At 38.5% G+C, this 12,431-nt stretch overlaps 1 protein-coding gene across 3 annotated transcripts; it reads right to left on the bottom strand.

Moving 5' to 3' along the window:
- Positions 1-1,256: 1,256 nt before the first annotated feature.
- LOC133916807 (uncharacterized) lies at positions 1,257-9,556 on the bottom strand. Of its 3 annotated transcripts, none has more exons than XM_062360658.1 (13): positions 9,098-9,556; positions 7,496-7,722; positions 7,271-7,344; positions 6,959-7,012; positions 6,500-6,840; positions 6,076-6,144; positions 5,893-5,981; positions 3,399-5,537; positions 2,593-2,670; positions 2,387-2,498; positions 2,085-2,135; positions 1,930-1,976; positions 1,257-1,808 (listed from the first exon to the last, which is right to left on the bottom strand). In XM_062360658.1, exons 1-13 carry the CDS (start codon positions 9,410-9,412, stop codon positions 1,724-1,726), a joined length of 3,681 nt encoding a protein of 1,226 aa, XP_062216642.1. In that variant the 5' UTR covers positions 9,413-9,556; the 3' UTR covers positions 1,257-1,723. The 3 variants fall into 3 exon arrangements, with proteins under 3 accessions (XP_062216642.1, XP_062216644.1, XP_062216643.1); XM_062360660.1 differs by lacking the exon at positions 9,098-9,556 and adding an exon at positions 7,813-8,011; XM_062360659.1 differs by having other exon boundaries at positions 1,257-1,976; positions 9,098-9,555.
- Between the last annotated feature and the right edge of the window lie 2,875 nt (positions 9,557-12,431).

The raw sequence follows: 12,431 nt of genomic DNA, 5'->3' as shown, positions 1-12,431 counted from the left end.
GTACGTATTTCACATATAAAATTAAATATTAGACATCTAGATATGAAATATAAATAATGTGATATTAAATGTATTTTTAAATGAGAAACCAGATCTAATTTTACACGGTAACCGTTTAATCAACTTAGGTGGACGATGAAGATCGATCAAATCTATTGTAACTCGTGCAATATAAAAGACTAGCAACTGTATATTTGTTTCAGACATATGTAATCAATCTAGGATATAACAATTAAAAAAAGTAAAAAAAATAGCATAATAAAAAAGAGATTTACATACACAAAATTTACAATAATATTATGTAATTTTATAAATGAGGAGAATATTGAGTATCTGAATAAGAGGTGAAGAGACCACATCGTTTAGAATTGACTGTTCGTAGCAATGCTGGGAGAAGAATCAAGATGGTGATCGATTTGTGAGGGAATTAAAATAATTCTTTTATAGTACCTTCAAGTAGTGATAACGTAATGGAGGCGACTTCTATGATAGATGACGGTGGAGATAACATGTGGGTGACGACGCACCCTCTTCCTAAAAAGGTGGTGTTGTAGGTGAAGTGCAGGAAGCAGCGTATCCTCTGGAGAAATCTTGTGGTAAATATATAGAAGATAAATATTGAGCGTCTAAGTATGTAAAGCAAATAATAGAATATTGAATGTATTTTTATAATGTATAGAAGTTAAATATTGGATGACTATATATTGAAAGCAAATACTGAGAGATTGAAAGTATTTTTTAAAGGAGGAACATGATCTAGCTTTGTATAGTGATTGTTTGATCATCTTAAATATACAGTGAAGATTAATCGGATCTGTATTTTATAATAATGTAGAAGTATAGATTAGGTAGTTCAATTTTATTCATTTTTTAATATATTTTCTTCACATGGTTTGGACGCTATGATGATCCACAAATTTTCATCTGGAGTCGTCACTTAAAGTTTCTTGAAGCCCACAGAAACGTCAAACTTTCTGAGGAAAGGCCAGGCCATTGATGCATCACGTTACTTCGAGATGTAGCGACATCTTGATCTGACAGGAAAACAACAGAAAGTGAAACAGCGGACTTAGTGAAGTGTACCGGGTCTACACTCTACAGCCTTCATGTGAGCACGGTCTGGTTTAATGCTGATCACGCAAGCCACCCGAAAGCTTGAAGAGGAGTCTGAGAACAAACAGCTTCAAACAGCTCACTGCTCCTCAAGTTGATCATAATTCAGAAACTGAACTGCATCCACAGGTGATACCGAAGAATTAATAATTGCGCGAGGAACACTATCCCTCAGCTTTTTCTCTGCCTCCAAAATTTCTCTATCCGGTCTACAAACATGTACAAAGTAAGCAATTTACCTCAGTTTTGACATGGATCACACTAATACAAAAGCAATGTACAACGCCAGGAGAGGAGAGATCTCGCCCTTTTCGCAGGGGTAAAAAAAAAAACATCTACAAAGAACCGCCAGGTCACAGTGCCAAACTAGCTGCAAAACTGCTGTTGTAATGCCACCTTAGACAATGCCTCCAGTTTCATAAGTTATGTTTCATTTGCTCAGGGGTCTCGTATCATGTAGAGGTGTTGATCATTGATATTCAAACTGCCTTGGCCTCCACTTCTGCCATGATGGCTATGAAACTCAGCACAACGATCCCGAAAATCAGAACTCTAAGGATTCCTGCCACTGATAAGTGCCTTTGGCTGAATGGCCAAGCCAAGCAAGCTGCTACAAAGGCAAGCCTAATGCCATTGTCCTGACATTTTCAGACTCGACGATGAGTGACGGTCTCCGAAACGCAGTTGCAAATGCACTGCATAATTACCACCAATCAATAATGCACACTTCACTGTCAGCTGACCGTTGTTCCGATGTGCTTCAAGGAAATTATTAATTGGAACTGAACTCGCGTATTATGAGAATAAAGCAGTTACTCATTTGAATAGGCCTCTGCAAAGTCTTTAATTCTTTGTTTGATAGTCTGGGGGAAATAACCAAAATATTAGAATGCAAATAATAACTAGAATGGTAGACTGTAGTGAAAGTTGCTGGAATCAGTTGCTAGTAAACTACAAATGATTTCACACACCTGCAACTCCTCATGAAGCAATACAAAGACCTTCTTCATCAATTTATGCCTCTGCAAGAGATAATGTCCACAATCAGATTCAGGGAGAACTTCAAATAATAATCAAGAGTAAAATTAAATTGCTTAATAGTCTCCTTTCATAACCCAATGTTACATGAGCAGAGTTATGTGTTGGATAAGGATGCTCATAGAAATTTCTAAGACGAAAAATAGGAAATGAGGACGACTTGGTCCCCTTTCAGGTTGTGAAAAATCTGAGGATAGCCGGGTAAAGCATATGGAAGGGCAGGTAGAAAGCATACTGCTCCTGATTGATGGTACATGTCTCTGAGTCTTTCTAGAATGTTATAGTATTGGTCTTTATCTCTTTCTTTAGCAACATTGAGATCCTCCTCAACCCTTAAGAATTCAGACCTATATTAAAAAAACACCGGTTCCAGGAGATTATTAGATTATGGTTTATCAAACAGAAGAAAAATGAAGTGCAAAAAGAATTAAAAACACATACTGAGTTTTCTCCATCTGACTATTCAAGTAAGAGTAAACCTCATATTTCTCATTGTACTCCTGCACATAATCTTTGTATCTGGAAAAGAAAATAATCAGTTGGTTGTATCCATCAACAAGAAAATAAACTTAAAATTAGAAATACGACAGCTATGAACACTTGATGGCACAGATCAACATTTTGCATTTCAAAATCAATCAAGTTTACAGAGACACCTTGTTGAGATGTGAGATTAATCATACCACCTATAGTATTTTTTACAACACAGACAAATAAATGTATCCAAAAGAGTCTGTAGAATATCTCATATGCAGGGATGTAAACCTAGAAAATCCATCAAGCATTGGGCCACCAGTCCAAGTGTAAATAGCTCTACAGTTTTAAGAGGTCGGGAAGGGTGAGAGGCATTAAAAATTTTATGGAAACTTAGAAGAACCCACTGAAAAAATATTACTAAACAGGAACCTGGTTAGTAAAATTTCTGGTCCAGGCCTGCTGATATGATTCAATCATTCTCAGATTTCTAACAGTAGAAATCTCTAGAAGGTAAGCTGGCCTGTATGGGAACTCAAAAGAGAACAGAAAGCATATTCTAGTCAAATAAATAATATACATATACATATAACTACTTACTGGCGGAAAGATCTCTAGAAATATCCAAGATTGTATCAAATTGTTTAAGAACAGAACAAGTCAGTGACCCAGCATACAGCTTAGCGACAAAAGTAGGGGAAAAGTCAAAATGCACTAAACAAAATACTTCAAGGAGACATAAAAATGACTGCATGGAAGATACTGGAACTTACTGTGAAAAATCTTTTATTGGACCTTTCAGTTCTGGCTCATCTTTATCATACTTGGAGAAAAATAAATTATCTTCATCTTGAAAACTGTCCCTTCTCTTCCTACCTGTCTCAATTTCAATCAAAGCATTCCTACTACTTTCCTCATTATCTGATGGGGAAATTGATTTCTGTGTTCGAGACACTATGACATTATTACTACCATTCTGTGGAAGCCTTGAGGTTGTTTTCTTCTTCTTCATATCTGGATACTCTAGCATTCCACCATGTGCCATCCTTGTTTTCCTTTTGCCTGTTTTTTCCCCTGACCTATCTGGATATAATATGTTCTCAGAATCCGAATAATCAACCCTTGACAAATGCTGATTCTCTGGAACATTTCCTCTTTGTTGAGGCCTACTATCATCAAAATCATATCCTGCTGCCTTCCTGGGAAAACCTTCCTGGTTTATATGGCCTCCAATACCATATTCTTGAGGTGATGGTTTCCTCTTATCATGAAAGACAGTTAGAGGAGCCTTCCTGTTATTCATACTGGGGTAGGAGTTATTTACATTGGTTAATTTACCATCAAGCGACTTGGAATAACTATTTCTCTCAAATTTCTTCCTTGTCCTCCCATTGTCATTTTCCAAAGAAGTCACAGGAAGTTCACCCAACTCAAGGTCTGAAAGGTCTCTTTGGAGCTTTTTCTTACCATGAGGTGATCTCTCAATGTTATCCCTTTGTGAATTTGATGGCTCGCCATTACTTTCATTGGATTCAGGAAAAGCAGTGATCTCATCAGGCCCAGCATTTCCTCTGGAAGTTTTGGTCATGGAATTTACATTAACATTAGCATCCTTCAACTGCATGAGCATTTTATCATCAATAAGAGGATCCCCGTGTCTACTCCTTTTTCTTGTGGCAGAATCATCAGAGCCGTCAAAATTGACATGGTGGCCTTCACCATGTGAATAACCTGTTCCAAAGTCACCATCCATACCATGCCATGGTTTCTGCATCTTATCTGCCTTTTTCTTCGAATTTGTTTTCTCAATGTTTTCTTTCGTTCTCTTAGAGTGCATTGTTGGGATAGGTACATTTGGGCTCTCATCTATCTTTTGCAAATTTCCAGAAACCGAAGGTCTTCCCTTCATGGCAGGATTGCTATCTCGTGAAGCATCCCGGCTAACACTCCCTGTCTCCTTGTTCAACCTATCATTGGTATGTTTTTCAGGAGGTAGGCTTTCTTTGTGCTCTGAGAAAGAACCTGTAGCACCTGGCGATGCTATATCAACTTTGGCCTTTTTGGCAATTTCAGGCTTTGTTGTGGAGTTCTCATTACCAGAAGACCTTTTCAATTTGGGTTGGGCACTTTTGTCGGCGATACTCATTGGGCCATGGTTTGATCCATCCTTTGATGCTGACTTTCTCCTGCTGCCATGCTGCTTTGTGAATTGACCGGCTTCTTCCTTGGGTAAGTTCTCACTGATTGTTGTCAAGGAGTCATCAAAAGGGTTATCCAGATAAGATATTTCATTATATTTGCTATCAACTCCGATAGGGTCCATTCTGGTGCTCGTCGTGTTCTTGCTTCCTGGAATTTCTAATGGCTTGTTCAGGTTGCTGGCACCAAAGCCCTCGGCTGCTGCATCATCATTAACGGTGTTAAAATTATTTAGATCGATATGCGGTGATGTACTCCTATAGTCCAGATTTGTTCCTATGTCAATTTGCTCATCATCGACATCAAGTCTTGTCAAATCTCTTGGTGATGAAGACAAATTAAGGTCATCTGCTACTTTTGTTTGTGCTGTATTTGCTTTGCCATCATCACTTGTAATTTCCACAAATGTGTCAGATCCTTCCTTGCTGCTCGATGAAGCATCACTATCACTGTCACTGCTGCTCCCGCTGCCACTTTCTGCAGCACTTTTGCTTTGGCTCCCACTATCACTTCCACTGTCACTGCTGTCACTATCGCTATCGCTATCACTTCCACTCTCACTAGAAGTTCCCGCCTTACCTTCACTGTCATTATTAACCTTTCCATCTCCTGCGGCAGCAACTTGGGAGCCCACAATGTCAATCCTCCCAAATATATCAGGATCATCAATCTTTAAGCTTGGAGCAGCTTCCTCAATGTTCTCATTGATGGATCTGTTAGATGCAGCAATAGAGATGTCTGTTAAGGTGTTGTGGTAGAGTTGCAGACATGCAGGGATATAATTGTACAAAGCTGCAGAAGCAACATCATAAAAAACATGCGAACGGCTCGTTGCCCGGGTGGCTAAGGCTCCCGAGCGTAACTGGACAGTCCCAGGTTCGAGTTCGTGGTGGGGCGTTGGTGGCAAACGCCCCACATGCCCTGGGTTCGAGTTTTAGGAGAACCCGGGGTGCGTACAGGGTTTAGGTGGTAGGGCGTGCGTGTGTGCGTTTGTACTAAAAAAACATCATAAAAAACATGTCCTGAGAGGCAAAAAAAGGCAAGGAGTTGGACAAGAAAAGACTGTACCTTCCTCCTTCAGATGTATGCCTTCTGGAGCTTTCTACCTCCAATCCTGGTTTGAGCACATACTTCCCTGATGCTTGGTAATTCGCAATCTGAAAGTATATCCAAATGTCAAGTATGTTTACTCTTTATTCCCTACATTTCCTAATTGGGGAAAGAGATGGCGAATAATGTTTGGTTACTCACATTCTCGATGACACTCTCTATTTTCTTCGATGCATTAGGAAATGCATCTGCAACAGCATTCTCCAAGGCCTGCATATGATTCATAACATGTGAGCAGACCATCAGACAATTCTTTGTGGAGTACTAAGTAAATTATGTAGTCACACAAATTAAGAGGGGCAGGGGGGGATAGGCATATATGATAACAAGCGAAAGCATTTGTAGTGTATGACCAAACCAAAAAATTATGATACTATACATTATGTTCAAAAGGTAAAGAGTAGTCATCGAACTACAAGACCGAGCTAGCCAAAAAAAAAGAAGGACAACCCTCTTTTTATCATACTGCGAACTCTGCAGAACTGTAAGTTTCGACACCTTAACCTGTAATTCAGTTTTGAGAGAGAGAGAGAGAGAGAGAGAGAGAGAGAGAGAGAGAGGTTACCTTTAGGCCCATTCCTTTTGGATTTTCTGAGAGTACGGATATCAAGAGGCTTCGCACTTCATTTGTATTATCATCAACACTTGCTGAAGGAGCACTTGCTCGGCGATTTATTCCTTTAGGCATCTTACTTGGTGTTGATTTCTCAGTTTTACTGTTTTCCTCTTTATTCAAATCAAAAGGTGTTATGACTTCATTATTTGCATCTGATCCAACAGGAAATGAAGGAATGCTTGTTCCAGGTTGTTCAGGAGAAGGTGCAGGTGATGATGAGAAATTTCCTTTGGGGATACTTTTAGATAACTTCACTTTGGAAACTGATTTGGTTGGGGCGATAACAGCAGCTGGAGCAGGCCAAGGAAAAACAAACAGAGTTAATTATGTGCTAATGCAGGGATCTCTTAGTGGTGGGACAAATGAATCAGTAAAAAAGGGAATAATATGATCGAACAGGATAGGAACCTTGATTCTTCTTAAAAAATTCTTTCTGCTTCCAGTGCATCCTCCGCATATTGCCTGGAAGAGATAACAGCACTAAATAGTAATTACAGTCTCTAACATACATTAGCCAATTCAGAACTAGTATTTATTGTTGCACATAGAAAATCTGAGCCCATTTACTAATACGAGAAAAATTAAACACACAGGAGTTTGCAAAGAATAATTACGCAACAATGCACATTTCTACTTTGAATGTGAAATCCAGGTAAAAATAATAAACTAAGAATATAATGTTGAAAAAGAAAACATGGAATCATAGTTCAAAGTACAGACCTTCTACAGCTGCAGCAGCCATTGATTTGGCCTGTCTCTTGACAGATGGATTAGCAGGGTCCAGCACGATTGATCTATAGCCGGAAATGGTACAGGGATACATAAGTGAAAGTGAGAAGAAAATTACAATATCATAAAACAAGGAGATTTAAGAAAACTACACATCAGGTTTATCATAAATCAATAGAGACCAAGAGGATTATGGAACAGGGAAAGCAGACAAACTTTCGAGATTTTGAGAGACGTTCAGCCTCCTCTGATCGCATTTTCACAAGGTTCTTTGCTGATTCATCCAAAATGCGTTGCACATTCACCTTGCGCCAGGCAGAGCCACACTCCAGAAGCAACCCATTTCCATCATCTCCACTCTGACGTTCTTCATAAATATCACACAATTCGCCACGCTCAGATGCCCACGTAAATTTGAATTCTTTACCACTAACATCTATAACCTGGTGCATGAAAAGAGATATGATTACTTAAATGGAACAACTAAATGTACAAGAGTAATCGTTATGTTGAACAAATTATCCTTCACATACAAATTTAATTTGGGCCTAGCAAGGTAATTCAACTAAGCTCTAAATGCTTTAAAACATCCTTCAGCGTTGGGAACCGGCCAGTTCCCACCAGTCTCCACAAATTTGGGGCATATTTCCTGTTGTTTCAACAATATTGGCATCCTTGGTGGTGCTTCCATACATAGAAAAGACAAACACTCCATAAAACATAAAGAAGAAAAAAATCCAAAAATGTATGTCTAGTTCACGCGCGCATGAGAGAGAGAGAGAGAGAGAGAGAGAGAGAGAGAGAGAGAGAGACCCAGCCCACCTATAAATTCTGCTCCACAACAATAGGCTAACTGAAATATGATCTGGTCTTATTGTGCTGAATTAAGTGTGGATCACTATTTGGAGAAGATTTTGAGCAATCCTTAACAGATTAAAAATCCAAACTCGTCCAAAAGTAACAACACAGAATCAAATACCAATGCAAGAATAATTGTACCACAAAAAACAACCAAACTATGTACAAATAACACGAAATTGAACTGAGTTTCGACTGATCCAGATCAAATTGCATGAATGCTCACTTAGAATGGCCAAAAGAGTCATCAAACAAGTGGCACTTGTTATGATTCAGCCTAAAGTAAATTAAAGTAGGCAGGACTGCAGGAGTCCAGGATAATAGATGGCAAAACTCAAGGATTCATGGAAAAAACACTAAGCCTATTCCCAGCCAAACAATAGAAACATCAATGAAACTGAAATATGTCATTGTGCCCCCAACAAATTATACTAAATGCAAAGTAAGCAACGTGATTCCTTGAAATGAGAGCATAGGACACATCAATGAATGAATAGTCCTTATGCCCTAGAAAGTCGAACACTCAAACTACAAGGGAACAAGCACTCAATAAATGCAGGCATTATTTGCACAAATCCTAAAACACATTTGCAGTTTAACCCATCTAAATTATACACTGAAAGAACCAAACGAGAAATTCGAGCTCACTGTCCAAATATGAACCGAAGTAACCAAACCATCACACAATGTGAAGAGAAAATAGTTAATCCTAGAATGAGATACCTAACAGGTCACTATGCACTAACAATTGAAACTATCTCGTGAGTACCGTGCAGTAAATTTGATTAGTCTGAATGCAAATTACAGAACAAACTAACTAAACCCAGTAGAAGTGCGGCTAAAAGGGAAAACGAATTTGGATGTAACGTATGGGGAAAAAACTGTCCAAATTTGTTAGGTTAGAACTTGGAGGCAGTCATGGAAACAGAACTAAACGACAGAGGATGAGGCAGAGCTCACGTTCTCCGACGAGTTGTACATGTTAGGGTTGAACTTGATGCGGGCGCCGCCACCGGCCTCCTCCGCCCGCCGGATCTCGTCGACGAGGTCGGGGGTCAGCCGTATTATTGCCGCGAAGGCGGGCGGGCCGCTGGACTCCAGGCGGAAAGACTCATCGCGCCCAGCAGGCTGCGAGACGGCGGCGCGACCGCGGGGAGGCGCGCCCATGCCGCCGATGGAGGAGGCGCCGCCCCGGCCGCGGCCGTGGGGGGGCGGCGGGCGCTTTGCCGCGCCGCCGCCGCCGCGCCCACCGCCACGGCCGCCGAGCTTGTACATGGCCCGCGGCGAGCGGCGAGAGGGTTGGTCGTATTGGGGCTCGCTGGGGGAGAGTAGCGAAGACAGCGAAGAAGAGGGCGCAGAAATCGTATAAAATTTCTCTCTTTTTTTCCTCTTTTGTTGACTTGTTTTCTCTTCTTATTTCTTGCCAAATATGGTTTTCCTTCTTTTTTCGTTTTAGATGAAGATACAGATCGTACGAGACACGTATATGAGAGAAGTTCAGTCCGCGTGAAAGTGGATACAAAGATACGAAATTCGGTGCAAACGCTCATTCCTTGTAAGCATGTCTAACATTCAACTTTTTATCACTCTTAAGAAGTGATAAGTTATATTCTTATTAACATATCGGGTTATCTGAGTTATTAATAGTAGACTAAAGTGATAAAGCTATTATCATTTATCCTATAAAAATAATAAATAGTTAAATATATTGAGAAATTTAGTTCATATGAAAAATGATCCGAAAATATAAAATCCAATATATTCAATTCACGGTCCACGTAGAGGAGGATATGGTGATGAAATTCGGTACAACACTCTTTTGTTATAAAGATATATGGGCGACTTTGCCTGAAATCATCTTCATTTGGAAATGCACTTTTGTTGTAGACACGTATTATTGATGTAGTAATTTCGTGAGAACTTTAGGTAGAGAAATAAGAATTCCAGTACAAATTCTCTTTTGTTTCGATCCATATAAGGCAGGCAGGCAGCTTTGTAAGAGGTTTAAGTTACAGTACAAGATCGATGATATACGCAGTTGCTTCTTTAAGAAAAGTTGACATGAACATAAGAATGCAAGGGGTACACAATGGGACCATGACACTAGCTACAGGACGGCCTACAAAGCTGCCTCCTACATGATCCTGACCAACTGACCAGGACACTAGCTACAGGACGGCCTACTGCGATTAAGTTATCAAGCCAGAATCCAACTAGAAAACTCTTCAATAATTTTGGAAATGCACAATTTGCTAGGTACATCATAAAATTGTAAAAATTAAAAAATATTATTAGTTATGAGATGACATATGAGCCCTTATGTCATCTTACAGTCGATAGTATTTTCTAATATAAATACTTTTACGATGGTATCCACTAATTTTGCTTTTTAAAAATAAATAAGTGCTTCATCAGGTCAAGTATAATTAGAAGGTGAAAGTGTTTATTATTTTTATTAATATTTTATATCATGTGCCTAACCAGTGAGAGGAGCGACAGAGCTTAGACCAGAATCAGAGGAGACAAAGCTCGAATCTAGATAAGGTGGCCAATTAAAATCTAACTAGTGAATTGACCAAAATACTAATATTTTACTAGGTAATTATATAAATATTGAGAGGTCAAGCCTCTTTGGCTACAGTAAAGCTCCGTCCCTAATGAGAGTTAGCATAGAGCATTACCCCATGAGCAATGCGACCACAAAAAATCGTTGGCACTTGCCAAAAAAGAAAGGTGGCTACTTCATCGTATCTCTATCCTCATGTGATACCTTCACTCGCAGCTGCTATTTTTTTGCCAATGTGATACCTTCACTCGCAGCTGCTATTTTTTGCCATCTTTGCGGTCAGCACATTTAAAATTTGGAGGAATTAAGATACCCTAAGGTCACTAAGATGATCTATATTTTATTTTTAATTAGGTTTAATTGTTATATTGCCCTAGTTTTGATGTTTGATACTTGTTCATGAATTTTAAAAGGAGTTAGAGCTCCAATTGAACTCTAATTTAGAAAGAAAATTTGCAATTTTGCCATGTGAGATGTATATAGATAATCTATATTTCATTTGTAGTTAAATTTACTTGCTAAATTGATTTAAGTTGGAATGTAGGTGGTTATTCAATGATGATAAATTTTAGAAAGATGTGGAGATCCAATTGAAATCTAATTTAGAAAAAATTTAGAAATTTATCGTTATTAGATGTATAGAGATGATCTACATTTAATTTGTAGTTAGATTTACTTGATAGATTATTCTAGGTTTGAATGTAAGTGGTTGTTCCTAGTAATAAATTTTGGAAAGAGTAAGAGCTATAATTGAGATCTAATTTATAAAAGTCACAATTTTGTCCTAGTAGATATATAGAGATAATTTAAAGAGTAAATTAAAATCACATGTAAATAGATGTGGATGCGTATATTAAAATCTAGCTCTAATTTTCTAGTATGTGGATTGCATATATTTTTAAAGTCTTAAATTTAAATATTAATCCAATAGATTTTCTCTATTCATTCATCAATATATTGAATTTAACATAATTGATAGAATATTATGTTGTAGAGATGGCACATTTACCCACGGGTCGTAATCAGACATGGCAGCCTTTAAAAGGTGGGTTCCCCAACTCAGCCCAAGTGCCAAAAGGAGATATATCCTCAAATAGGGACCAATCAAGATATGAGGCAACTCAATGAATTTATTCTAGATTTTAAAATATTTAATAATTATAAGTTGTATAGGCTTAATTATAATGATTTATAAATGGATCAGTCATGAATGTATAAGAAGATCACGGGCCATAGTTCTTTTACGGTGTTGAGACTTTTTTTTAGGCTATCGTGGCGTATAAGAAGCTAAAAAGAAAGTATGTTGATCACTATATATGTTGTTCGTATGTCAATTGTCAGAATGAGAAGTAGTTTTCAAATATAGAGTATATTTATGCACACTTGATTCACAGGGGTTTTAAGGTTGGCTATACCTATTAGACTGAGCACGATGAACTTGAAGAGGTTGTGCATGAAGGACAACTAACAGTCGAAAAAGATAGATGCAACGACTGACTGGATTGAACGAGCAAAACATTATCTATACGCGAGAAGGGTGACTTTGTCGGCAAAAGGCAAAATAATCTTAAAAAATGATAGATAATAGGAAGTGACTCAAAGACTTGCAGATGCCCACGTCCAGACTTCCTAAGGATCTTTTAGGCTAGAAAAGAAGAAAGACAAGCTAACATTGGCACTGCAAACCAAGGAGTACCCAAGTCGCACCAGAGGTAAGGGTGTGATGCC

The sequence above is a fragment of the Phragmites australis genome, chromosome 4 (genome assembly GCF_958298935.1).
Source record: "Phragmites australis chromosome 4, lpPhrAust1.1, whole genome shotgun sequence".
In the NCBI taxonomy this organism is placed as follows: domain Eukaryota; kingdom Viridiplantae; phylum Streptophyta; class Magnoliopsida; order Poales; family Poaceae; genus Phragmites; species Phragmites australis.
The sequence above is the reverse complement of the archived record's forward strand: the minus strand, read 5'-3'. Positions and strand labels throughout refer to the sequence as shown.